General features: G+C 48.1%; 1 protein-coding gene across 2 annotated transcripts in view; it reads left to right on the top strand.

The window, feature by feature from the left end:
• The first annotated feature begins 5380 nt into the window (after positions 1-5380).
• Positions 5381-27983, top strand: part of CYTH3 (cytohesin 3) — an 83569-nt gene continuing 60966 nt past the window's right edge. Inside the window, exon 1 of one of the 2 annotated variants that reach the window (XM_057315513.1) lies at positions 5381-5510. In XM_057315513.1, the coding sequence (XP_057171496.1) occupies positions 5468-5510 (43 nt within the window). In that variant the 5' untranslated portion in view covers positions 5381-5467. Of the gene's footprint in view, positions 5511-13295; positions 13605-27983 lie in introns of those variants that run through there. The other variant, XM_026516287.4, reaches the window with a different exon arrangement.

The raw sequence follows: 27983 nt of genomic DNA, 5'->3' as shown, positions 1-27983 counted from the left end.
CAAAGTCCTGACTCTTCCCTAGACTTTTTCTGACATTGTCCTAGTGGGGAGAGACAGGGACCTCGTTACTGCCTGGCTGGGATGAAAGTACAGGTTTCCTATTTGGTCTTCTCTGTTACCATTCTAAGAGGGGACATTGGCTTGGGACACTTCCTTTCGGCTGGAGGAGGGTGAAGGCCTAGGCTCCCGGCTTAGTCTTTTGCTGACATTAGTGGGGCTGGGGCTGGCTGGAGTGCAGCCTTGTCTAAAAGTCTTCTGCTTTGCTAGGCTGCACTTTTCCTGATCCTTTGGCTAGAGAGAGCAGGCTTTTGTTGGGATCTTTCTCCATCTATCTTCTTTCCTTCCTTCCTTCCTTCCTTCCTTCCTTCCTTCCTTCCTTCCTCCCCCCCTTTCCCTTTCTTCCTTTCCTTTCCTTTCCTTTCCTTTCCTTTCCTTTCCTTTCCTTTCCTTTCCTTTCCTTTCCTTTCCTGCGCCAGTTAGTGTTTCTGGGTTTCTGGCTTCTCCAGCATCAAGTCTGGGATCTCCGAGGCAAAAAGAAAACCCAAGGAACTCACCATCATGTCATTCCTTTGGTCCCGAGGTGCCTAGTCTCTCTGTCCTCTTCTCCTTTCACTGTCTACTCTGTGTTTGGTTCATATACAATGTCCATGGACTTGAACTTAGCGGGAAGAACAGGGAAAAGGACTTCTAGTCCACCTTTCTGGAAACAGAAGGCTTTCTAAACTACATTATTTTTAACAATGAAATTGATCAGGATGTTTGGAATCTGCCCCCTATGTTGTTAAAGGAGGGGAGAGAGATTGAACTTTGTATCATTGGGTGCCAGAATGGGAAGACATATGATCATTTCATGTTTTTATTCCAATGAATTAGGAGTCCTCAAGAGTGTGTTTGCATATATGAAACCTTAATAACACTCCTTACATGCTAAAACTGTATTGATCAAACAACAGATCTCAAAAAATCAAACTTATATGATTAATCTGTTATTGAGGGAGAATATTTGAGCGGGGTGTGCACACCAGAACCTGCCCCCGCCCCCGCCTTTTTTTCCTGAGAAAAAGAGCTTTGCCAGCTGTAATGGGGGGAGGGGTGTAGTGAAGGTTTCAGAAGCTGTATTAGTCACTCTGGGTGCTGGGGTCTGACATGTCCCTCATCATAAGTCGTTGACTGCTGGCTTCTGTTCATCCCCATGGCCTGCTTGGTGGGGTGCCAAGGAACAGATTGTTGAATGAATAAAATGACATCAGAAAGGGGCCACAGAGCCAGATTCCTCTATGCATCTGTACATGTGGGACTGTGGCCATAAGAACCGAGTTCTTTAGAGGACTGTTCAGGTATGAAGCGTGGGACAATTCATAAGCAGAGGGCATGGAGTGTGGCAAGGAACATTCCAGAAGGCAGACGCGGAGGAAAAGACAGCGGTTAGAAGGTGGCAGTGACAATGGGAGTCCTTACTGAGATGCAGCTTTGCCTTTCCGTCTTGTCACATGGATTCTGCCCGGCTTGTGCAGGAGCGAGTGTGGGAACTCAGTTGAGGACAAGCATCAGTGGACGCTTGCTGTGCCATTTCCGATGCAGAAACTAGGGCACAGAGAGGTGAAGCAACTTGCTCAAGGTCACACAGACAAATGGCAGTGCTTGGGCCGTCTGATTTTAGAGAAGGCATTACCCAGTTACCAGAGGTCGTGCGCCGTGATACATCATGGCTGGGACCTAATGACCTTACTGGGTTTACGTGGCTTCTTCACAAAGGCAGGGGGTGACCAGAGCTTATGACCCTGTAAGTCAAAGTGCAGAATCCCATTTGCTCGGGCACAAGGTATGCCCTCTGGGTCACACAGCAGTCACTGGTGGGTGTTGTTCCGTCACTTGGCTGCTGGCTAAGAGCTCACTTTCTATGCAGAGGACCATCATCAAGGACAGATGTTCTATGTCCTTATGTTTGTCGTTTTCACCCTTTTTCCTTTTAATTGCTTGTCCGTTAGTACATTCTGCACCCCAGGAGGGATTTCCCTGATAAGTTCAAGCTGCACGCTGCAGACTCTGACCAACTTCTGAAGCGGACCTTTTTCAATGGGGAAAAAAAAGTTTTTGTTTTTGTTTTCGGTAGGTCAGGGATGTACTATAAAAACGACGAGCTAGATAAAAATAATCCAGTTTTTTATTACTATCGAAGACACCTTGTGTGTAATAACGCTTCATAGTGATGTCACCTTGAATGTGCGTAATGCCTTTCTTCCCAAAGACAAATAGCTTGAAGCGGTGGCCAAATGATTTCTTCCCAGTTTACTATGAACACAAAACCTGACTGCCTTTTCAAGCAGAAATGCAAGTTGCTAATCAGCATAAAAGGAATGAAGCTGCCCTCGGTAAGGTGAGGCCAGAGAAGCTCTCTGTCCGTTGTGTGGATTCCAGGGGAGAGGACAAGACCAGGGTGGACTGCTTTAAAACCTGGGAAGAGAGGCGGAGGCCGTGGAGGATGTGATGTCTGGGCTTTTGAAAATTTAATGAGGATGTGACTTGACACTTGGACCCCTGTTGTTTGCCTGGGCAGAGTGGAGAATGCTAATCTGCACAAGATCATCTCTATTCCAACGAGATGTTTTCTTTCCAAGATGAGATTTGATTTCGGAAAACATTATTTTCCTTTCGTGACCATGAGCTGACAGTGAGCCGGCCCCTGTGTGCACCGCGCCCTCCCTGGACTGGACCAGACCCCCGAGCAGATGTAATTGATTAGTGAGGTTCCCATCTGCTGACAGTCTCTGCTGTCTCTGCTTTTCTTGACGGCCATCAGAGGGGACAGGAGAGGCTCTGGGCAGGCTCTGAAGCAGCCGTAGCTCGGGCGGCTTGGGCAGCCTCTTTCTGGCTGAGCAGGACACCAGGCTTGGCAGGGTTCTGGCTCTTGCGACCTTAGTGCCGGGAGAGGACATTTCTGTCCAATTTCATGGACTTCCACTTGGAGGATGGAGATGAATGTACAAAGGAGAAGTCCTCTGACCTTTCCGGAATGTGCACATTCTTGATTTCTTAAACTATTTCTGCAATGGTCAGAGGGCTGATAAATGGGTTTCAACATGTTTTCAAGATGCCTCCTGCTTTTGGTGGCCTGTTCATTCGGGAGCAGTAACGAATGCCGTTCCTTTCTCCCTTTCTCTAGCACGGCCAGGCCCTGCGGTGGATCGTGGAGACAGATTAAATACAGACTACAGTCTCAGTCTGAAGGCGTTTCAAGGCTCCAAAGCCAATCCACAGGAAACAGCAAACACTGTGAAAAAGTCTGGAAATAGGGTAGGACATCAAAATCCAATTACAGATTTATTTGTGTAATTTTTTGCTTAATGGCTGTAATCCTTCTCTGCCTTAAGTCCCCTGAGGACAGGGACTGACTTGATCTTTTTTCATCATCATATTCCCAGCACCTGGGAGAGTGCCTGGGATACAGCAGGTGCCTAAATATTTATTGTCTGAGTGATTGCAACGGGGTTTTGGGTTTAACACTTGTTATCTTGGAGCGATGTCTGCTGCACGAATTGTCTTCCTTACAAATTCATTTGTAAAGCTTTCAACTTCTGAGGGCACCACGCACATGCTGGACATAAAGTGAATGCCTGTCTTAATGGGTAACTAGGATACTTAATGTTCCTATATGTAGGGGCAACTTGCATGTGAACAGATGAGATAAATGCTATCTTCGTGTGATTTAAGACATACTGGAGAAAAGCACCCCCCCTCCCATTTTCCCATTAGATAGTGATTTCTTTGAGTAGTGAAGGTTTTGAAGTCTTCTAAGTTCTCCCTTCAAGAACAAAATGACCCCCTAAGCCCGTATTCCCCCAACATTGTTGCAGGCTTTGTCAAAGTGGAGGTCCAGGCTCAGCTGTGGGGATAATGTAACATGCTGCTTACAAATAACTGGGCCATGCTTTCCTCTGATGGGCGTTGTCTTAGATGGACATCGGAGAGGAATTTTCAGATTCAAACTTTGAGAGAAGCCCCTTGGATCACACGTTGAGAAACCTAAAGAATTGGGAATTTAACATTTGAAGGCTTTTATAATTGATAGTATCTTTGAGTTCAAAGCTCCACATATCACATTATCAAGTTCAGCGTGTGCTGTCATTTTTCTCAGTAACCATGCGGTTATCTTCAAGATAACCAAGCCGACAGGGACAAGATCAGGAAGCCAGATCTGGGGGCCGGGTCTCAAACCTCCATCTCCTGACACCCAGACCCCTTCTCTGTTGCCCGTTTGTTACATAAGCTGCCAAATATCTTCTCTGCTCCCAGAAATGTGCTCTGTCACTTGAGAAGCGCTGGAATGCTGGGTGTTTAATTCTTGAGGTCATTAGGAGATTGAACCCTGGAATCATCCCACAACCTTGAACAATAAGGTGAAAACTGTCCACTTGGATGAATGACAGCAGAAGGATCCTTTCACTAAACAGGCCATTTGTAAATATAAAACAGTTGCTGGAAAATTATATTAGAGATGAATTATCTCCTCCATTACAGAGTTTCCTTTTCTTTAATGCAATTTAGTTCAGGCTAGATGAGCAGAAGGGCTGGGGAGGGGCCACATTCAGGGCTTCGGGGGAGTTACTGGAAACAACATGCCCAGCGAGGAAGGAGATTCAGAGAAGATCTGGAGCAGGACAAGCCGAGGCCTTGTGCCCATGAGGCCTGCGCTTAGGACCCTGGCTGTGCCCACGGGAAATTGAATTCAGGGCTCCTTCGGCATCATAAATCCAGGGCAGCTGGTAGCTCTCCAAGGGAGACTGGAGAGACACCGCGAGAGCATCTGAGGCCAGCCGGCCCCGCCAGCCCCTGCAGAGCGCGCTGAGGGTGGGCCCCAGGTGTGCGGGTTTGGGGTTCGGGTCCAGCCTGACACTTTGTTAATTTTAAAGTGCGCTCGTCGCCAGCAAAGGATCGCCTCCATTATCCACCAGAAAGCTGAAAGGCTGGAATTGCTTGGAAATGCCTCGGGGCCGAAGGGGGACGGCCCGACTTTGAAGGCTTGCGTTTCCTAAGCTTTTTCTCCTGAGCGCACGTGCGAGGACGACCCTCGGCGCCGGGGGTCTGTAGGAGTAGCATCCCGCGCCCGGGACCCCACGCGCGTCTCCAGGCCCCGCGAGGGCGGGGGGCGGGGCAGGGGTCCCGAGGCCGCGAGCCCCCAGGGTAGCGTCTCAGGCCCGCCGGGCCCGCGCCGCGCGGTCCGGGCGGGGCCGGGCGCGTTCCCGCGGGCGGGGCCGCGCGCCCCCGGTCCCGCCCACCGCGCCCGGGGGCGGGGCCTACGCGTCACGTGACGGAGCGCCGAGCTGCGAGCGCCCCGCCCGGCCGGAGGAGGCCCGGGCCGCGACCCGGCGCGCGCGCTGCTGGAGCCGCCCGGCCGCCCGCGCGCTCCGCACCCGCGGCGCCCACCGCCCGCGGCCCCGGGCTCGCCGGCAGCGGGAGCGGCCTCAACATGGACGAAGACGGCGGCGGCGGTGGCGGCGAGGGCGGCGGCGGTGAGTGTCGGAGGTGTGGCCGGCCCGACTGGCGGCCTGGGGCGGGGGTCGCGGGCGCGCCGGACCGGAGCGGGGCGGCCGGACCGGGGCCCAGGGTCTGCGGTCCGGGCAGCGTCGGTGGCTGCTGGCGACCGCCGAGGCCCGCGGCGCGCCGGCGGGGGGCCGAGCGGAGGGGGCCGGCGGGGTCGCCGCCGAGCCGGAGCGGGGGTCCGGGGCGAGGCCGGGGTCGCCCGCGGCCGGGGCGGCCTGGGGACTCGGAGCAGGGCTCGGGAGTCGCCCTCCCGGGGTGGGGGACCTTGGGGGCGACCTTCCCCGCCTCTCGTCGCCAAGGGCGTCCACGCCCTCCGGAGCCCGACCGCAGGAGGCTGACCCCCTCGGCGTCTTTTCTCAGGTGGTGGGAAGGGGGGTGTCCCCGGGAAATGGGGAGGGGGAAAGTTTCCAATTGGGGATTCTCCGGGTCCAAGAGGGGCGGGTGGGGCGACAGGGTTGAAAACCGTACCAGCGTTTCGGGCTTTGGGTCAGAAGTGGTCACTGGGGAGGCTTCAACGAGGAGGGGGCAACCAGAGCACACGCGTTTTATGAAATAAGGAACGTTACAGGATAAGCCAAAAAAATAAGTCCGAGCAGCCGAGGGTCGGAGTCGGGAGGGACAGCCGGCACTGAGTTGAGACCAGAAAACCGGGCTGCCTGCGTGACGTGCAGTTACCCCTTGCAGGAGGATTTGCATTTGTTGTAGATTACTTAGTGGCATGCAAATTACTGTTGTGTCATGCTGCGAATTATGTCTGTACAGGGGCATTACGCGTGTGTATGGAGGGGGTCGTTGCCTTGGAAAGCGGAGGGTTAATACCCCTATCATACAGGGACACCCGAAGTTTCTTTACTTTTGCTACAGATCTCCTTTTGCTGACAGACCGAATCTTCAGAACCCCTGGTAATGAGGGAGCATTTTGAAAAAAATCTTAATTACAGGCTGCTGGAGCAGCTGCCTGTAAGAATCAGCAGTATCGAACGCTTTCAGGTTGAAGTGGTTAATCAAGGTGCCTTCTAGACTGTAAGTGCTGCCCAGCGGGAAGTGTTTGTGCCCCAAGGAGCGATGCGGCTGCGATGGTGGGAAGTTGGCACGCACTGTGGCATTTGGCGAATTCAGTTCTCACAGTTAAAGCTAGGGGTAGCACTGTGGCATCGAGTGGGTGTGTTGTTTATGAAAGAAAGTGCTGTGGAAAGAAGGAGCCCAGTTGCAAGCCCTCCTACAGCCAGGCTGTCTGTCTGAAGATTCTAAGCAGTGGATTCTCCGTAGATACCCTGCTTCCTGCCTGTCACGATTTGGGTAACAACAGGCATGTAGCAGTTTTTCCTTCTTAGAAAATAAACCACCATAATATTTAAACATTTGACATTGCTGGGTTGGCGATTTTGCTTGGAAGGTGTTTCCATCTCTGAATACAGAAATGTAGACGGCTTGAAGGTAAAAGCAGATGTAAAGATTAGGAAAGGAAGTCAGTGTGGCCCAGCAGTTTACAGATCTTGAGTACCATAACAAAGGATGTTATCAACTATCCAAAGTCTTAAAACTTTCTTTGGGCTCTTAATTTCAAGATTGTATTCCCAGGAGAGATATTTAGGGGGGAAAATTTTTCATGCCCAAAGATGGGCATTACACTATTTGTAATGGTAGAAAATTGGAAATAGCAGTGCCTAATTGGAGAAAGATGGGCTAAATCATGGGAAGTTTATTGATGAAATGTTACAACCATTGAGAACAAGCAGTTGCTTTATATAGCATGGTTGAAACAATGTAAAAACCGGTGATATCATGGATATTTTGTTTTCTTTGTATATTTCCATTTCTGGAATGATGTGTATTACTTTCAAATTTGAATTAAAAAAAAACGTAAAAAAGTACCCTGCGTTGGGAAAGGGGTGTGATTGTTTTTAATCTCCCTGACTAGAACAATCAACAATGAGCAGTTATTTGTCTGCTAAAATGCCTGGCAGCATGGTAGGTGCTGGAAAACAACTTTTAACTTTTATCGATAAGGTTTACTATCTTCCTTGTATTGTAGAAGACACTTCAAAATAAATTTGGCAATCTTAGAATAAGTATTTTTGGATAGGTGAGAGCCTTAGAGTTTTGAAATAAGAGTCATTGAATACATTTGATGTGTTTATATTTAACTATTTTTGGAGGTTTTGAAGTTAACCTACCTCTTTAAAGTTCTTTGCAGTTATTACTGTCATTTAGATTTAAAAAAAATTCTTTGCTTTAAAATTCACACGTTTAAAAATAAAGTTCAGCCCTTTGAAAGAGAATAATTTCAGTTGCCAGTCATTTGCCAGCCAAAAGTAAAAAACTTTGTATATATTTTTAGAGTATGGGATAGAACTTTGAACTGTACATGGGGAAGTCAGCCGCAGCTTGTTTACAAGATAGGGTAAATAATCTATTCAAAGGGTAGTTAGGCACGGAAGATCATTTCAGAGCTCTTTTTTGCTAATTTGTGAGTAGGGTTAAAAGACTTCAGAAATGATTCTGACTTGCTATTTTTATAATTTAAATTTTTGCCCCGGGGTATTATTTGTTCTTTCAATGCAAGATAAGGGGAGAGGATGGTGGTGTGAATGGTAGGAAGGCAGTTCTAAGGAGAAACGGGGGGGGGGGGGGTACAAGATTACAAGAACACATTGTTACTTATAATGTGTGCAGAGTGTAGTTAAGGTATTTTTAATTCCTTCGGGGCTTTGTTGCGCACAGTTTTTCTAGAACAGTTCTTGAGATTTGTCTCTACTTGGCAGGTGACTGGCTAGTTTGGCTCATTGCCACCATCTTAATGCTCAGTTTGGGAATCTGCCTGATTGATGTTCCCGAATGGACCATCTGTGGCAGATGAAGTGAATAACTTTACTGGTTTTCCCCTCTCCACCCCCAATCAGTGTAGATGAGGATTAAGCGTGTGCTTCACGTGAAGAGGTGCTCCGCCTCCCTCCTAATGAAATAAATACAAATTAAGACCAGGTTGAGAGCCCACCTTTCACCTGTCAGGCAAGCAGGGACCCCCCCCCCCCATGTTTGAAACCATCTGTTGGCGGTAGGAGGGTAAATTAGTTACAGCGCCAGCCTGTATCCTGTTGGCTCAGATCCATCGCTTGCCCTTCCCCGGCCAGCCGGTCAAGGGACTCACCCCTGCAGGCAACATTTCCCAGACCTTTGGGTCAGCTGGCCTGGGGCTAGGTTTGGCGGGTGGGAGCCTTTGGCGGGGGTGGGGGGGGGTGGTGACTGGAGGAAGGGGGAAATTGGGTTCTTGCTGCTCCTCTTGTTCTGCTTCGGACCCTGTCTGGCAGTTGCCGGGTTTCCCTGTGGCTCCAGCTCCTGCCCATTGACGGAGCCCCCTGGGCCCTGGAAATAGCGCTTCCATTTGGCCCTCCAACGTGGAGATAGATGGTAGCAGCTTCTTGCTCTTGCCGGTCTCTGGGTTGTCTTACCGTTTCCTGTTTGACTTCTCAGCCTTTCCATCATGCGTGCAACCAGCCCCGTGTATGAAATTTCCTCCATTTCAGCTCCTTAGAGGGCCTTCTGTTTCTCTGGGTGGATCCTGGTGGATACCGAGGCACTGGGCCGCAGCAGCTTTGGAAACAGTTGCAAGCGTGTAAATCCTTTGCGCCTGCGCTAACGGCTCTCGGCATTTAATCTGCCAGGTGTATTTGAGCATGTCGGAGATACTCTAGGTACACAATTATTCACTGCACTGTTTGTGATAGTGAAAGATGAGGAATAACTCGCGTCCACCCTCAGCCTTATACCCAGACGGTGAATGAAGTCGTAGAAAGGAGTGAACAAGCACTTTATGATGTTTTTTAAAAAAAATTTTAGAGGGGGGAGAGCGCGCACGCATGCACACACACTGGAGAAAGCATGGGTGGGGGGAACCGGGGGGGGGGGGAAGCAGAGGGAGTGAGTGATCTTAAGCAGGCTCCATGCCCAGCGCAGAGCCTGATGGGGAGCCCGAGGAGCTTGATCTCAGGACCCTGAGATCATGACCTGAGCCGAAGTCAAGCGTCAGACGCTTACCCGACTGAGCCACGCAGGCGCCCCTGCACTTTATGAGTTGATGTGGAAAGATCTCCAAAATATCTTCCCAAGTTACAAAGGCGAAGTGTAGGAAACTGTGCGTTGTATTCTACCATTTCTTTTTTAACGGAAGTGCCTGTGTGTGAAAGTTCTCAGGAAAGCTAAGTAAGGAACCCAGAATTAGGTTCACCTGTTTGGGGAGGGCGGCGGGAACTAAGCAGGTGGGCAATGTAAGTGCAAAGAGCCGTTGCTCCGTGCCTCTTTATTTTTTGAAATTCAGAAAGGTTTATTTCTACTTCTTCCCAAACTGGAAAACAGTTTCATAGAAAAATAGTATGCTGGTAAGAAAACACCCTTTTGAGAGTTTTTTTGTTTTGTTTTGTTTTTGTTTTTGTTTTTTAGGGAGCGGGAGAAAGAATCTTAAGCAGGCTCCACGCCCAGCATGGAGCCCGCTTGGGGCTTGATCTCACAACCCTGAGGTCAGACGCTTCACCAGCTGAGCCATCCAGGCATCCTGAGAGTGTTTTTATGTATTAAAAAATAACAGTTTAAATGTAGAGAGTTATAAAATAGGTCACCTATATTTCCAGTCCATGTACAGGAAATTATTGTTCCTTTGAATGTTTAGGGGCATCTGGGTGGCTCGGTCAGTTGGTCGGCCGACTCTGGATTTCTGCTGCGGTCATGATCTCAGGGTCCTGGGATCCAGCCCCGCCCGCGGCTCTGAGAGAAGTCAGCTTCAGGATTCTCTCTTTCCCTCCGCCCCTTCCTCCCCTCTTTCTCATAAATAAATACATCTTTTTTAAAAAAGTGACACATAGGGCTTTTCAGAGTATGCTTAGAGCATATTCTCGAACATTGATGCAGCAAATATTGATAACGCCCCTACCAAATGCCAGGTCCTGTGCTTAGCACAAGGGTGAGTAGTGGTGAATAAGGCAGATGAATTTCCTGCATTCCCAGAGCTTTTGTTTAGATGGAAGACAGACAGGAAAGGTAAACAGACACACAAAATAATTGCAGATTATGCTGTGTTAAAGGAAATCGTCCGGTGTTGAGGGGGAGTGGGAGAGAGGCAGGGGAAGCCTGTAGGCCGGGGAAGCCTTTGAGGAGGAAGTTTCTCTGTCAGGTGTGGCCTAAAGGGAGAGTGGGACAGGCAGCAGGCTGGAAGGAGCAGCTTCAGTAAGAAAGGAATTCACATTTTGTTCTAAGCACTGGAAGCCAGTGAAGGATTCTAAACAGGGCAATGACATTTGACTTATGTTTCAGTAATTTTAGCTAGTGCTTACATAGTGCTGTCTGTGCGTGGGGTCCTGTCCTGTGTGCTCTATGTATCTTAACGTACTGTTGGCAGTTCCCGGTCAGACATGTAACATTGTCACCATTTGCAGAATAAACTGGAAATCGGAGGCACAGGGAAGCTAAGCGACTTGGGTCACATGTCACAGCCAGTGAGGGTTGGGGCAGGGGTTCGAGTGCAGGTTTCCTGGCTCCAGAGGCCACATTCTTCAGCATTGCACCCTCTGCCCTTAAGAGTGTTCCTGGCCACTAAGTGGAGGATGGATCGCAGGAGAGGAGGGAGGACTTGAGGACCCCACTGTGGGAGTGGGAGCACTGCAGGTGTTCAGGTGAGAGTCACACGGGCATGGGGGATTGGGCAGCCAAGGCAGCGGTGACGGGAAAGAGATATATGTGGTGTGTGCGTGTGTATGGCATATCTATATAAAGACACAGAAAAGTACAGAAAACAACGAAACACTCATTTTCCCATTGCTCAGAGTTAATAGAATAGCTGCTAATGTTCTGTGACATTGTTTTAGGTCTTTTGTAAAAAAAAAAAAAAAAATTCCAGCATCACAGGTAAGTCTCCATCTCTGCATACGGCAACATCGTTGTTGCTCTGGTGAAAATTCTGGTGCCATCTTTCACGGCTTTTGCCTTAGCTCTCTGATGTTTTCCCCGCTGTCATCCTTGTCTGCACAGCAGCCAGCGTGATCCCTTTAGAGCAGGTCATGTCACCCCCTCTCTGAGTCTGCGCTGTCCTCAGCCTAGAACCTTCCTGCAGACCGCACTGTGGCCCCCAGGACCCATCAGGGCAGGTCCGGGGGCTCTCGTCCAGGGGACTGCGAGCTTTTTCTGTAAGCTGGCCAGGTAGTAAGTAGTTTCAGCTTTGTATGCCACATCCGTCACAAATTCTTATTTTTTCTTAAATAACCCTTTAACAACGTAAAAACCATTCTTCCCTTGGGGGCCCGTCCTTGACCCCTGCTCCATCCCCTGCTCTCTCTTTGATGTTTCCTCCCACCTTCGTGACCACGCTGGTCTCCTTGCTATTCCAGGAACGTGCCAGGCACGCCCTGCCTCGGTACCTTTGCGCACACTGTTCCCCAGCGAACTCTTGAGTATCTGCTGCGTGCTTTCTGGCTTCATCCAGCTTTCTGTCCGCGTGTCTGCTTCCCTCACCAACCCTCTAAAATAGCCCCCCAGTGTCACCCTCTTCCTGCTCCCTAACGCGTACCACCCCGTACCTATTCCATACTTGTACATTGTCTCTTCTCTCTAAGACGGTGAGGTTCACGAGAGCGGGAATATTGTCTGCCTTTACCCGTGACTGTACTCCAAGACCTGGAACACAGCTCATAGTTGGCCTCCAGTGAATATTTGTTAAATGTCAAAGTTGAGGTCACTAGAGTGATTCCTGGTCCTACTCCCCTCCTCCCTTGTGTATTTCCTAAGGGCAGACATGAATTTGCTTGGGTCCATTGTATGATTTTTATCCTTTAGCATAGGTATGTGTGCCTATAAACAAGGTGAAGATCTCTTCTTGGTTTAAAATTATAAAAATGGCATCGTACTGTCCGGCCTGTTCCGTAGCTTGCATTTGAGATTATCCACGTTACCGTATGTAGACCCTGTTTCTTTCATGGAACGGCTGTAACATCTTATTATTTATCTTGTCCCGTGTCGGACTCGGATGTAGACTTCACATTGTTGTTACATACCCAGGTGAACTCCTGGGCTTGTCTGCTCTTACAGGCTTGGGGGGGGGGGGTTTCTGGAGGGTAGCTCCAGAATTGCGCGTGCGGGTGTAGGCAGGCTGCTGGTTTCCTTACCTGCTGACAGCTCGCTTTCTCACTGGGGGGCATGGTCCTCAACTCTGGGCGTTCGTCAGACTCCCGAATGTTGGCCTGCCTCCCGAGTGAGAAACGATGCGTTGCTTCACCAGTGACGAGGTGTATTTTGGAGAATCAGATGGAGGTGCTGACAGCTGGGAGGCTAGAGGGGCAGCAGTCGTGGAGGACTTCCAGGTTCGGCTCGGGTGACAAGGTGGTGATGCTGGTGTTGCTGCCTGACCACGGGAAGTCTGGGGAGGTAGGGCTGCGAGAAAGCCATTCGGAGGATTCTTTTCTTTGTTTGTTTGTTTGTTTTGTCAAAAATGTCATTACTTGGGGGCGCCTGGCTGGCTCAGTTGGTTAAGCATCTGCCTTCGGCTCAGGTCATGATCCCAGCGTCCTGGGATCGAGTCCCGCATCGGGCTCCCTGCTCGGCGGGGGGCTTGCTTCTCCTCTCCCTCTGCCGCTGCTCTGCCTACTTGTGCGTGCTCTCTTTCTCTCTCTCTCTGTGTCAAATAAATAAATAAAAATCTTCAAAAAAAAAAAACTGGTTCCTTTAAAAACAAAACAAAACATGTCATTACTTTGCCCTCACTTTTGAAGAATAGTTTCACGGGTGTACGGTTGTAGGTTATCGAGTTAATTTCTTGCAGTGTTTTGACCCGTCGTTTCATTGCCATTGGTTCTGTTGAGAAGTCCGCTGTACGTGTCTTGTTCTTTGGAAGGTAATGTCTCCTCCCCCGCCCTTCCCCCCTGCTTTGGCCGCTTTTAAGAGTCTTCTCTTTGCCTTTCATTTTCAGCTGTTACTGTGATGTGTCCAGATGTGGTTTTCCTTGAATCTGCCCTTGCTGGGATTGGCGGTGGTGGTTCTGCTTTTTGGTGGTGCCGTGACAAGACTTAATCTTACATTAGGTTTGGAGAATTGCTGCTCATTATCTCTTCATTCGCTCCTTTGGCTGCATTCCCTGGCTCTCCTTCTGGGACTCCACCTTGTCATCATGTCCTGTGTGTCTCTCAAACTTTTCTCTGTGTTTTTCATCCTCATCTGTCCATGCTTCCCGCTCAGTATTTCCTTCTGACCCGTATTTCAGCGAACTGATCCTTTCTTCACCTCCAGCCTGCAATGAGACCCATCTCTTGAGTTCTTAATTTCAGTTACTGCCTTCTTCAGCTTTGATTTTTTTTTTTTTAAGATTTTATGTGTTTGAGAGAGAGAGAGAGCACGAGAGAGAGGAGGGGCAGAGGGAGAAGCAGACTCCCGCTGAGCAGGGTGCCTGACGTGGGGCTCGATCCTAGGACTCCAGGATCATGACCCTAGCTTAAGGCAGACGCCTAACGGACTGAGCCACCCAGGCACCCCGATTCTTTTTTAGATTCCAATTTTCTGCTGAAACTTTTCATCTTGTAAACTAATTTCCTTGTTCTATTAATCACAGTTATTATAAAGTCCATGTCTGAGAATGTCAATATTTGATAGCTCGTGAGTATATTCTGTTGTCTGTTCTACCCTTGGTTTTCAGTCATGGGGTCCTGACTTTAGACATACCTGTTAATTAACTTGTAGACAATGAGTATGGGAAGTTGTAGAGATAATCTGGGACTCGGGCAGTTCTCCTCAAGGGAGGCTTCTGGCAGGCAGTGAAGGTAGGGGAACACCATGTTAGACTTGTAAGCATTGGTTTGCCCCCTCCTGATGTAGCTCTCTGGTGGTCCCGGCTGCAAGCGTGGGTGTTTACTAGGCTCCTTCTATCTGGCAGCCCCTCAGCTCTCCCCCAGCCCCCTGAGGCTGCTGGAGGCTCTGCCGGCCTACTCAGACTCCCCACCACTTGTTTTGGCTTAGCTTTTTGGCCTCTTGGCTTCTGCAGTGAATTGGCAAACGTCTCAAGGAGAAAAGTGGCTCTGATTGTGGGCTCGTCTCTGCACTTGCCTCTGGGATCTTGGCCTCCTGAGTCCGCCCTGCATTGGTAGCTCCCTGATACCTTCACACAGTTGTTTCTTATCATTTGTTCAGCTCTTTTCGTTGTTCTTGGCAGACGGGTTGGTCTGTCACAAACTAGTCAGCTTTTACTGGAAGCATCGTCTCAGGGGTTCAGTTTTGGTATTTAGAATTGGACAGGTTAGTGCGACGTCCCGGTGGAGATGGTAGGAAGGCAGGTGGCTGTGAGAGTCGGTGGCTTAGAAGACCTGACCAGGTGGGAGATAAGCGTTGGGAAGTTCATGGGACTGGATGAAAGAGATCACGTAGGGGAGAGAGTCGAGAGGAAGGGGAAAGTCCCAGGGCTGGGGACAGCCCAGCAAAGGAGACCGGGAAAGGTTAGCCAGTGACGTCCCAGGCTCCTCGGAGGTTGTGCGGTTTGTGCAGAAGTTAAGGGAGGAGCCGTGTTTTCAGGAGAGAGGGTGGTCAGCTGCACTGGAAGCTCTTGAGAGGTGCACTGAAACAGGCTAGAGAAGTATCTTCTGGGCTGGGGGAAAGGGAGCAGGCTGAGGAGGGACCTGGAAAGGTGTTTTCTTGCTTTAGGAAAAGCCTGCCCCACGCCCGTGGGTGGAAGTTTGCCCCCGTGATGAGAACGGCAGGAAGGCCGCTGGGGTGGGGCTCGGTGAGGGAAAGGCGTGTGTGTCTTGCCTTGAAACGTTTCTTACGTAAATGATTTTGATAAAGGACCAAAGGTAATTCACACCAGGTGAGTTCACACAGTGTTTTTGTTGGCATGGTCGCGCTCTTAGCGTAACTTCGGGAGGGATGGATCAGCCTTACAAAGTTGCTGGCAGATCCTTTAGGAAGCAGGTGTATCCATTTGCTGTGAGGCGGGACTATTGAAACATGTGCCTTGAAAAGACAGATTTTGTCAGAGTAGCCAAAAAGCTGCTTAAAATAGAATCTCTTTTGGAGCTGTGGGAGAAGAGTAAATCATTTAAATCAGAGTAGAAGATCCATAGCTCTCCAACCTGATTTTTGAAGTTAACCAAACTTACCAGCGTCTTGTCGTCGGCTCCCCGATTGATACAATAGACGTCGGATTCTGGAGGGGTTTATAAGGTGGCTGGAGATAATTCTGCAGGCATTAATTGTGGACAAATAGACTATTCTGTAAATATTAGACTCACCTGAGTCAGGTTAGTTGTCTAAGAAGATTTGGTAATTTGCTTTCACAGAGCAAATTTACTCTTTGAGCTGACTTAGTTTTCAGTAAGTCACCAGGAGCACTGTTCAAATAGTAGAAAATAAGTTCTGTCTTCAACTCTGGGTTTAAGGGTTATTTTTAATTACTGTACTCTTCTTTTTGAAAAACTTATTTCTGTAATTAATAAAAGCAGCAGTTAGCTATAAAACTGGACATTTTGATGATGACTGAAAAGTATTTCCCAATATCTAGATAATTAGTGATTTTTTTTCAGTTTTCATCCAGATGTTTGGCAGCGTGTAAACCCAGCCTTACTGCAATTTTCTAATTCACTTTCATGGGAACATATAATATTCTCCGTTTATTTTGGACAGCAGAGTTTCCTTTTTCTGTGGACAGATACATATGAAACACATGGTCTTTGAGTGGAGTTTGTGGTCCTCTGAGAATTCTCTGAAGGAGGAAATGGGTTGACCTACTGGTTGCTATGAAGTAAAAACAATCTTGTTTTCATTTTTTAGTGAACATCTGGGTTGCATTTATTATTTTACATTCTCGAGGTTCCTTAAAACCACAATTTGATAATAGGAGGGTTCATTAAAGCAGTAACTATTTAGCTATTTCTATAATTGATTTAAGTGTTAGGGTGCTTGATAGATTTAAAAAAAAATTAAATATTGCATTCCTTTCTATCAAATGTAAGTTCTAAATAACAACCCTTGATTTTAAACCATAAAATAGGATCTAGATATTTTTGAGGGGCAGGGGAAGGAGTGATCAAGTGCCCATTGCTGTTGGGCTGGTGGCTGTGGGTTTGGGTGTCCTTGACTCTGGGGCACCGTTGGTCCCCTATCACAGATCCAGTCAGCCCTTTCTTCCTTGTAAAGAACCCTGATTTGTTCGGGTATCTCCTCCTAGGGAAGGGGACCTTATCACCGCTAGAGAATGAATCTTAAAAGGTATAAACCAGGGAAGGAAATCCCTTTTCTTTATCAGTGATGGATCAGAGGAGGGGAGTGTCATCCCAGTCCGGCCAGTGAGCTGTGAGGGGCGGTTTGCAGGGGGAGCTTCTTGGAAAGGCTTCTTCGTTCTTAGAAAAGTAAGAAACAGTTCCTTGTCTTTGGATGGACTCTGTTGGCCTGGTCGGGTGGCCAGCTTACATTCATGATGTCCCTCATATCCATCCCTTCTCGGAGGATGACCAGCTGGATCCTTGAGGATGTGGTTGAGAATGTCCCCCACCCAGAGCCTCCCTGTGTCCACACTTCCTGTCACGCGGGACGATAAATGCCTTTCTTGTTCCCATGGTTGAGAGGCGTTCTGTAAGGAGCGCAGGCATCTTGCCAGATCCTGGCCATAGCAGAAGCAGGTCCGTCATGTCATTCACTCAGCAAGGACCCTGTCCCCATGGAGTGCAGAGAGGAAACCTCTTCTTCCATGGGTATTCGTCAAGTGCATCTATTGATCACTTTAAGGACTGAGTGAGGTTATATTTTCTTGTTGAGATGAATACTTTTATAACAAAACAAAATATATTTTCATATGCTTACAAATCCGTTCATAGTTTCGTTTGGCAGTTCCTTATGATTACATTTATTTTAACACAAACATTTTTAAACACGCAGCAGTCAAAAGTGGCAGACATGGGCCATTTACTATTCCATTAGAAGACAGGACTTCCTTTTAGTTCTTAGCAGAGAGGAAATCAAATGATCAAGAATGTCCATTTCTAAGTTTCAGTAATTAAATTAAAATTTTTTTCAACTGAGACAGACAAATGAATTCGTTTTTGTTTGTGTTAGAGTATGGGAAAATTGGAGGGTTTCAGTGACTTTGAAGCGTTTGGCCTGTTCACACGGTGAGGCTGTATTTCCCAAGTGTGGGAGGGACAAGTGGTTGCAGACTTTCTCAGTATATGACCGCGCTTCTGAGAGCGCACAGCATCCTGAGAATAAAATGGTGTCTTTCATTGCCCACGCAGAAGGAATCTCAGTATTGGACAAGTGTTCTTCCAAAATGTGGCATGTTCTCGGGACTCGCGTCTGTTGTGGATCCCCAAAGTAACATGCTTCTAAATTCGCTTTTTCATTTAAAACAGTGGCTAAGCTGTATACTAGCCACATGGTTACCGTGGCATTTGTACTTTCCCGAAAGAAAGTGCGATGCCTTCTCCCCTCCTTCCTGGGGTCGCTGTGGTCTCCGAGGCTCCGACTCTTCTCTGCGGACCCTCCTGCTGGCGCGGAGCGGACAGAGGCAGCGCAGCTCTCCCACGCCAGCTCGGCAGCCCTGTGGTGGTTCTGCCTCGCAGATGCCCAGTCATTTGGCTGGACATGCAGAACATGACTAATATATTTTTTTTAATATGGAAAGAACATAAGCTGAGATACTTCCCCTGAGCTCTGCGGCTGTTAGTGCTAAGACATCAGGCTTCAGGATTTAAGGGTCTCCTCCCCCTTGCACTGCCTCCATCCTCTGCGCCACGGAAGAGGAGCCTGGGGCCTTCTCTTTTTGTCTTTCCCATCAAGTATTAAGATCCTGGTGAAGAACAGCCTGTCCTGCATGTCAAGATAATAAAGACTGTCTGTTTCAGAAGTGTTCAGGCTGCTTCCGAGTTAGAAACTTTATCTCCCTCTTCCATTTTATCTGTGAGGGTTTAGGGTAGGCTGCAAACCAGGTTCCGCCTTGGGGTTGAAGCCTGCTGTGCTCGTGCTTCCAGCCACCTGCAGGGGCGGTGCAGGCCTGCCCAGGGGTTCCGAGTCGTGGCCATGGCCAAGCCCGGGGCTGGCGTGTCCCCTTGGGGAGATTCCCCTTGGGGAGTCCTGTAATCATATTAGCTTGGCTTCCATGGTCCTGTCTTCCTGGTTTTAGCAATCGAGAAACATCGATTGCTGACTGGGAATTTGAGGAACAGATTTGACAGGAGAGCCATCTTCCTGGAAGCGTAGCCAAGCGAATGACTTCCTCTGGTTAAGGAGATGGATGGCCGAGCCTGGGTGGTGATGCTAACCTGAGCCTCCTCCTGGGTGCTCGAGAGGGGAGCCTGGCTTGTAGTATAAGCCTTAATTTGATAAGACTGTTTCTGCATGTTTTACCAGAGCTTTTGGTGCTAGTATCCGTCGTCCGTCCCTCCACCCAGAGACCGTTAACTTGCGTGTAGCCGAATCTGTGCTGGGCCAGCCTCCCTCGTTCCCGGCTCTCCCTCTCTGTGGCTGACTCGGTTGGGATGAATCATGTAGCCGTTCCTTCCCCGATAATCTCAGTCCTGCGGGACTGGAGGGCCCCCTTCCCCTTGGGGCCTCACGAATTAGGGGAATTAAGATCGCAGAATTTCTGTCTGTTGGCTCTGTCAGCTCAGCCGCTGGAGGATGTTTCAGGGCAGGAAACAGTCCGCTTGTAATGTTAATGCCTGATTCCGAGAGTTCGTGTCTCTACTCTGTGTACACTTGCGTGAGTTTGTTTAACGAGTACAACTGATGGTTGTTGACATATTTTTTAAGTAAATCTCTGCAGCTCCAGTACTTCTAGCCTTGAGCCCACGTGCGTGATCTGCTTAAGCTCCGGTCTTCCGGTGTGTACAGCCGGCAGGAAAACCCCAAGTGAAATTATGGAGTCAGCAATCTGTCCGAAATCCCACACCATCAGCAGGCATTTAGAACGTGGTTGTCGACGTGTGAAGCCCCCTGCCCGCCTTGATGCACTAAGCCGACGGAACTGGGGGAGCTGCGGTATTCGGGTTTACGAATAACCATACGATTATTCTGTCTTTCCTCCCTCAGCTTTGTGGTGCGAAAATTTTCAAATCTACAGGAAAGTCGAAAGAATACCCATAAATCTGCCACCTTAGTTCACCAGTTGCTAAAATGTTGCCACATTTGCGTTATCTCTACGTAAATATATACGTAATTTCTTTGCGGGTGGGGTGTGGATCATTGGCAAGTCAGCTACACAGGTCCTAACACTTTATCCCTACACACGTCAGCATTCATCTGCTGAGGACACTCTCCCCATAACCACGGCCCTGCCAACAGCAATTCTGTAATATCCTTCCACGTGCAGTCCCAGTTCTGCTGTCCCCCGAATGTCTTTTATATCTATTTTCTTATCCAGTCTCTTCAGGGTTTACACCTTGTATTGAGTTATGTCTCCTCTTTAAACCAGTTGTCTTTTGGGGAGTGATGGTGACTTTTTGGAAGTATCCAGGCCAGTTGCCTCATACCATTCGGTTCCTATAATTTAGGCTAGGTGTGTAAACAGAAGAGAGAAGTGCTTTGGTTTCTTTAATGTCATTTTTTGAAATCGTAAATATGTTAAAGTCGTCTACTCGGTTCAAGGTCAAAGTCAGATTCATTTTCCTTGTTCTTTGGTAAATGTGGATTAGATCCATAACCAAAAGGAGTTACTAAGTGGCTCAGATATCAGTGGAATATGTGTGTGGGTGAACTTGGAACAAGCCTGCACAGTGGTTGTTAGGCCTGCCCTCATATGGAGGTGATTAAGAACTTTATTTTAATATGTGGCCACGGCTTTATAAAGAAACGAGCTTCAGAATTGGAAAATTTAGTAAGACAAAACTTTATTTACATAATACAAAAGCGCAGCTTTTGCTGCCAGGTCCTCGGATGAAGAACAAACCTGAAATCTCTTAGGAATAAGTCCCCCCTCTTTCTTCCCTCCCCCTTCATCCTCCTTCACCCCCCCCAACCCCCTTCCTCCCCCCTTTCCTATAGGCCTTAAACATTTTTGACTTCAGCTGCAGCTGAGACTAATACAGGATCCAGCTGTAACTTTTTTGTTGTTGTTAGTATATCCGGTGATGGTCATAGCAAACTCATTGTATGAAAACTCAGTAAAGGAAAAGGGCAGGGTGGGAAAGAAAGTGACACTCTATAAAAGTATTCAAGAACCAGCGACAGGATCGAGGAGTCTCCCTTTCAGACGGCTGGTTTAGATTCCAGTCTGAAGTACTCATTTGGTTTGTGACTAGTCCAGTAGGCGTTTTAGTTCTTCCGTCTTAATCATATTACGTACACAACCGTGTAACCAGAGAATATATATGTGAGGCTGAGTCTTGATTTCAGTGGGAGGCAGAAAACAGGAGCTCTGAGAACCCACAGACTGAAGCCCCCTCTTGTGTCGCATGGGGCAGGGACTTGTCAAAATACCGTTCTGGCTGGTGGAGAGGTGGCAGTAGTCCCTAGAAGGGAGCCTAGCTCTCCCTCCTAGGGTCCGCTCAGTAGTCTCCTACGTGTGCATTTACCAGAGAGCAGATAAGTGCAGAATCGGCCGTTCGGTCAAATTAAATTTCAGATTTGCAGGTCTGCTTCGATGTCATTACTCTAAAAGCTTTGCATCTTTGATCAGCTCTGTCCTGTGAGGACCAAGTCCATATCCTCACCCTGTTGCTGAAGGTGGAGTGTATGTTTCAAAACAGCTTTTGTGATAAATGTAATTATCATAAGACCAGTGATTTTCACATATTTGTGTGTCTCGAACATTTTGTTTTTCTTTTTTTATGTGAAGGAGGTCAGATTTCTCAGATTGCTTCTAATTGTAGCCAGACATCCTGTTTGGGGGCTATTTGAGACCAGGGCTGCCTGTGGAGGAATCGGACAGCCCTGTGGCAGTCTTCCGAGTTGTTCTTTTGCGATTCGATTTTGTGAACAGGTTTCCTTGAAATGCCACGCTCTATTTTTAGACGGTCTCTTTACATTTCTGTGGTTCTGGGCATCCACAATAAACTGATTTATTATTCAGCACAAAAATATCATTCAGTGTCCTAAGGCTGCTGAATCTTTGTAGGAAAAAAATAAACCGGTGCCACTTGAGTGGGTGTAATCAGCGAGGACCACTGAACTAATTTAAGACAACTTTGCTCTCTTTCTCAGGTCGTTGCTCTATCAGTACCGGCACGAACCATATTTTGAGGAATCCACGCCTGTTTTACGCTAGGTGGGCTCCGAGTCCTGGGTTCTCACAAATTACTCTTTTCTGCCTCCCACTGAAAGACACATTTTTGTAACCATTCAAGAAGCTTCCTACACTCCTCCTCTCTCTCTCTCTCCTGCCTCATTTTTACTCAAAAGGGTTTTGTTTTTTTTTTTAACTTGAGAATAGCCTGGCTGCTTCTTAGATTTATAAATGATTTCTCTTGCTGCTCTGTATAGTATCAGAGGCCCTTAAGTTCCTGAAGTAATGTTCGATCCAACAAAAAGGTCTTATAGGAGTCAGAGATCGTGACCTTGGGACTGATTTGGTGATAAAGTACCTAATTTTCTGTTAAAAATCGTAATTCACATGACATAGTAGCCACCCTTTTAAAGTGGTGGGGTTTAGTATATTCACAAAGTTGTGCAGCCACCATCACTACCTAATTTTAGGGCTTTTTAAAAATTTTATTTATTTGAGAGAGCGTACGCATGCAGGCGCACGCACTCACCCAAGGAGAGGGAGGAGCAGAGGGGGAGGGCGAGAGACAAGCAGACTCTGCGCCGATGTGGGGCTCCATCACAGGACCCTGAGATCATAACCTGAGCCGAAACCAAGAGTCAGACTCTTAACCAACTGAGTCACCCAGGTGCCCCAGAATTTTTTTAAGATTTTATTTTTAAGTGATCTCCAACCCAGCATGGGGCTCGAACTCACAACCCTGAGATCAAGAGTCATGTGCTCTACTGACTGAGCCAGCCAGGCGCCCCTAGAACATTTGTATCACCTCGGAAGGAAACCCTGCCCCCCCATTAGCAGTCATTTTCCCTGGCCCCTGGCAACCATGAGTCTACTTTGTGTGTCTATGGCTGTGCCTGCTCTGAACATCCCAAGGAAATGGAATCTCATAGTGGCTTTTTGTGTCTGGCTTCTTTCGCGTACTGGGTTCAGCCACGTTGTAGCTCGATTCCGTTTCCAGGTTCGTCCATGTTGTAACATGTTTCAGGATGAAGTACCTATAGTGTCTTGTGAGTGGCCCTGAGACTTGGGTCCGCTTTCCTGTTGGGAGTGGTGGAGAGATGGTGCTCACCTGTCACGAGGTCAGATCTGTGGCTTGAGTGCCTGTCTTGAGGGTTTTAGGTGTGCATGTGTGTTCTTCCCACCGAGAAAGCTGATTTTCAGCCTTAGTCATAGAAGGGCCAAGCTTCGTCCTTGGGTGGTAAGCCCCAAGTTCATAGTCGTGCATGGTTGCTTCCGAAGCAGAACCATGTTGTCTGCAGACCAGTTTATAGGTTCGAGAAGCTGAATTTCCCAGGGAGCTGTACTGAATCTGTGAACACAAGTCTGAAGGATCTACTTCTCGGGTTCAGTGAGCCTTTGCCAGTAGTGACCCCGGTAGTGGACGTGAGAGCACACGCTCCTCAGTCCCCCATTCCCCCGGAAATCCCAGCAGACCATAGGACAGGAAGTCATGGGGAATGCCAGTGGACACTGGGAGGTGACCACCAGTAGAGGAGAGTTGTATAGACTTGCAGAGCAAACAAGGAATTGGAAGCCTGTCAGCAGACAGAGCAGAATGAGGTGTAGAGTCAGCGGGGTGGGCTGTGCTCAGGGCGAGGGTGGGTGAGTGTGGACCGTGCTGCAGACTCGGAGAGTTCTAGACCATGGGGGCCACGGGGGCCGCTGTGCCCCAGTGTCCTCTCTCTCTGGCCTCCTCTCCCTTCTTTGGAGGCAGCAGGCATTTGATAGCATTTTGCCCTCAGGTGACTGTTTCTTTACAGAGATCGTGTTCTCTGCCTGGGTGTGTGCCTGCACCCCGAGTAAGGCTTTTTTTTTTTTTTTTTTCCCTTTTGTCTTACGGCTTTTCAGCCTGCAGGCGATTTCGCTGACTTCTCATCCTGGAGTGAAGCCTGCCAGTGGCCAGGCTTTGCTCGTGGGACAGAACATAACTGCCCTTCCCGTTCCGGAAGGAATCTAGTGAGAAAAGGAACCTTCTACCACACTAGAGGAAGCCACACAACCAGCTACATCTCATTTTTAAACATGCACAGACCACAAGAACCTCCAGAGAGATGAAAAAAAAAAAAGCTCAACAGCATGAGAGAGAAAACTTAATGCAACATTTTTTATAGAAAGAACGGCTGACCACCGAAGAATGAGAATTCTGAAATAGAACAGTAAGATGTGATCGTCAGAGATCTGCAGGGAAGGGGCGGCCGGAGCCCCAGCGCTCCTCCCTCTGCTCCTCCCTCCAGTCACCAGTCCCTGCGCAGGTGACCAAGCAGAAGAAATCTGGGAACACTGAATGGGGCTGACTCATCACCATCTCCTGAGGGCAGGGTTGCGAGCAGTGTTAAGGAAGAGGACCTGCCGTGGGCTGTGTGGGTTTGGGGGAGCAGAGGGTGGGCGAGGCCTGCCCGTGCCACGTGGCCGCAGGGAGCAGGGGTGGGTTTGCTCCGCCGCCACGGCAACAGTATCTGGGGGCAGCGGCACTGGCGGCCAGAGGCCACGTGTGGCCTCCACGTGCTCAGATTCGGCAGGGCTTCTCCCTGGCTCTGCAGCCATCCTCCCTGGCGCGGTGGGCAGCACCCCATCTGTCTGGAGCAGAAGCCTTGCCAGACGGAGGATCTTGTGCAGAAATGAGATCCCAGAACCAACCCGGTTGCCTCACAGAGAAGCAGACATGCAGAGATGAAGTTCCCACCACGAATGGTGATGCATTTGTAATGTCTCAGCCCTCTCCCTGACACGCGTAGAGCCGGACAGACCTACCGAGCTCACCAGCGTCCTGCGGAGAACCAGGCGTCCTGTTCTGGGGGAAGTTGGGCCTGGGTATCATTGTTTCAATTAAACAAAACAAAACCCAAACAAAACAACTTGTTGCCAAAATAAAATAAGTGGTGTGGTGTTGGGGGAGGGCAGGAATATACTTTTTGAGGCAGAGGAAAATATAATTTTGAGAAAGGTTAATTACAGAAACTAGAAGTAGATTTCAAGTTGAATCCGCTTTGTGCTGTTTTTAATAAAACTCAAGACAGACTCCGACTAAGTGATTGACACGTGAGATGAGGCAGTCGACCAAACTGAAAGCTAGCTGGTCGGGAGGCAGATAAAGCAAGATGCATGAGCGGAGAGGAAGAAACTGGAATGGTACTGAATGCATTCACGGAAATTTATTTTACTGTCTTTTAATGTAGGGAAAATGCTTTATTTTTATTTTTAAGCAAGCCTTATTTATATAGGGATAGAGTGTGGGGGCAAGGGACAGAGGGAGTGACAGAATCTCAAGCAGACTCCACGCTCAGTGTGAAACCTGATGTGGGACTTGATCTCGTGACAGATCAGGACCTGAGCTGAAATCAAGAGTCAGATGCTTAACTGACTGAGCCACCCAGGCATCCCCACTTGCAGAATTTTAAAACTCCCATTAGGCTCCATGAAGAGCAACGTTTACAACGTGGAAGGTTCGCTAGTGCTGTGACCTAAGTGAGCACTGCCCCTGAAGAAGCTACTGAAAACAAATCATGGAAACGGGAGTCGAGAGCGTGGAAAAGCATCTCTCGGGGCTGGACAAGAGCACCAGCTGTATCCCTGCGGCGAAAAGTCTCCTCATTTTGCGTTAGGTGAAATGAGGGGGAAAGGCCAAGTGTTTGCCGGTGTCATTTTTAAATTTCAAGAACATAGTGACTTATAAAACAGAAGGGGGAAAGCCTACTTGCAAAGAAGGAAACTTCAGGACGGTTTTAGGCTCTCCTACAACATTCCTGGAAGACCGTGGAGCCAAGGCGTAGAGTTCGGGGGTAAATGGTTGTAACCAAGAATGAAACAATGACACTTAGTGTTGTTAATTAGTGAAGGCAACAGAAAGATGTTCTCTGATGGTACAAAGACGATGGATTAGCACATAGCTTTCGGTGGGAGCTCGCCTCGCCTTTGGACGTCATCGAACCATGAGTTTCTGTACTGTTGGAAGGCCATTCGAGCTTTGGTTTGTTTGTTTGTTTTTTCATGCTACCCGTAACTTGAAATCTTCCTGACAGAACATCAGTGAATTTCTTTTTCAAAGATGCATTCTGACCCGCTAAAAGATTACTGGGAATAACTCAGGAAGGGAAAAGTTGTGATACAAAATAACCAATGTTGCACCGAAATGTTCAAACCTAATGTTAAGTCTAAATAGTTATAAATTTGGTTACAGATACAAATTCAAATGTAAATGATTCTCAAAAAGGAAAAGAGTAAAATTTTTTTAAAAATCAGTTATTCAATAACACTGCCATGAATAATAAATCTGGGCTCAGGTTACACGGATGAAGCAGGGAAGGGAGTCATGGGGGAGGTGGAGGAAGGGGGGGGGGAGAGTAAAAGCCATACCTTTTCTTCATACAAAGCTGGGATATCCTGTTTTATTTTTGACATTGACGATAAGAATAATGCAGGTAGCAGTGAGCTTTTTTTTTTTTTTTTTTTTTTTAAAGAAAAAGGCAAAAGGGTGTGCTTGGGTGGCTCAGTCAGTTGAGCGTCTGCTCTCAGCATAGTTCATGACCCCAGGGTCCTGGAATCCAGCCCCGCGTCAGGCTCCCTGCTCAGTGGGAAGCCTGCTTCTCCCTCTCACTCTGTGTGCACACTCACTCTCTCTTTCTCTTTCAAATAAATAAAATCTTAAAAATAAAAAAGGAAGTAAAGGTAACCACTAAAAACTTAAAGTAGAATGTGAACATTCCACATCGCAAGGAGGAGAAAAACTTATAAATTTGATCATGGGATAAGGTCACGTCGGGTCAAAGTACCGCAGTCTGGTTATGCGTTCTTCATTGGCTTTTAAAATATATTGAGAGGACAGTTACCTACTTAAAATCTTGGGCCCACATTTTGGAAAATCTTTAAGAAGGAAATAGGTTTTTGGGGAGGGATTGGTGGGAGATTTTCCATTTTGCAAAGTGTATTTGTGTAGAAATCTGGGTCCTCTCTGACTCATCCCCGTACTGTTTTGAAGTATTTTGGAGAGATCTTCAGGAAAATCTAGGACGGGTGGCAGGTGTGCCAGGAGATAAGGCAAGGGGGGAGGGGGTCTGGTGTGGCAGCCACTCCCCGTGTCCCTTCTCCCAAAGGTGAACCTTCCAAGGGCAAGGCAGGCTGAAGAAAGGAAAGTGGAGAAAGCCCTGGATTGCCCGGTGGGGAACCTGTGGTCAGCCGGGAGGAGCCAGCTTTCCTGGGGCCTGAAACTCTTAGAATTTGGAATGCCCTCTTTAAGAAAAGTAATATAAAATTGGCTATCAAAGTGAAAATTAGGATGAAAAAAGTCACAACAGCTTATAAGTTTTTAAAAACTTCATAAAACCACGAAGAAGTCAAAACCCAGAAAAATTCTACAGTCCTTTTCTATTCTTGGCACAACTTTACTTTCCGCCTATGTTTTGGGTTGCCTGCTCTGCCTAATTGATTGATCATCTCTTTCCATAACAGTACTCTTGGGACGTACTTTGCTGTAAAGAGAATAATAGATAATCCAGTCTTTCCTCTAGGATGGTTGATTGAAAAAATTTTCCAATTATTGGTAATTTAGGAAAGTTTAAGAGTTCAGTCCTCGGGGGCACCTGGGTGGCTCAGCTGGTTTTGGCTCAGGTCATGATGTTGGGGTCGGAATCTGCTCACAGCTGGGGAACCGGCCGCAGGATTCTCTCTCCCCCTGCTCACCCCCGCCCCCCCCCCCCCGCCACCGCTTGCTCATGCATACACACACTCTCTCTCAAATGAATAAATCTTAAAATTTTGTCATCAGTTTTAAGTTTCCATTGTAGTAAAAACTTTTTTTTTTTTTTTTAACATTTTGAAGATTTCTCCTGTCTTCTTTCTTTCTTCTGGTTTTGGATTTTACCAGTTTTTTGAGTTCCCAGACCCAATGACAAGGTGGGGTGGGCATCCCGCACACACCAGGCAATGTTCGGGACCCAGCCGGGGGTGTGGGCGTTCAGCCCAGTCCGAGAGGACTGCTCCTCACCCCCCACTTGAGAGGCCATGGGAAAGGCCCAGGCTGACCCCTGTGCTTCTGACCTGCCCGCTACAGCTCGGAGGCCATTCAGACCACCCCCTCCTTTGGTTTGATTAATTTGCTAGAGCGGCTCCCAGAACTCAGGGAAACACTTACTTTAGGTTTGCCAGCTTATTAAAGGACGCGCTAAAGGATAGGACTCAACGGCCAGATGAAAGGATCCATAGGGTGAGGGCCCCCGCCAGGGAGCTC

The sequence above is a fragment of the Ursus arctos genome, unplaced genomic scaffold, assembly GCF_023065955.2.
Source record: "Ursus arctos isolate Adak ecotype North America unplaced genomic scaffold, UrsArc2.0 scaffold_2, whole genome shotgun sequence".
Classification (NCBI taxonomy): domain Eukaryota; kingdom Metazoa; phylum Chordata; class Mammalia; order Carnivora; family Ursidae; genus Ursus; species Ursus arctos.
This window is presented reverse-complemented; position numbering and strand designations above follow the sequence as displayed.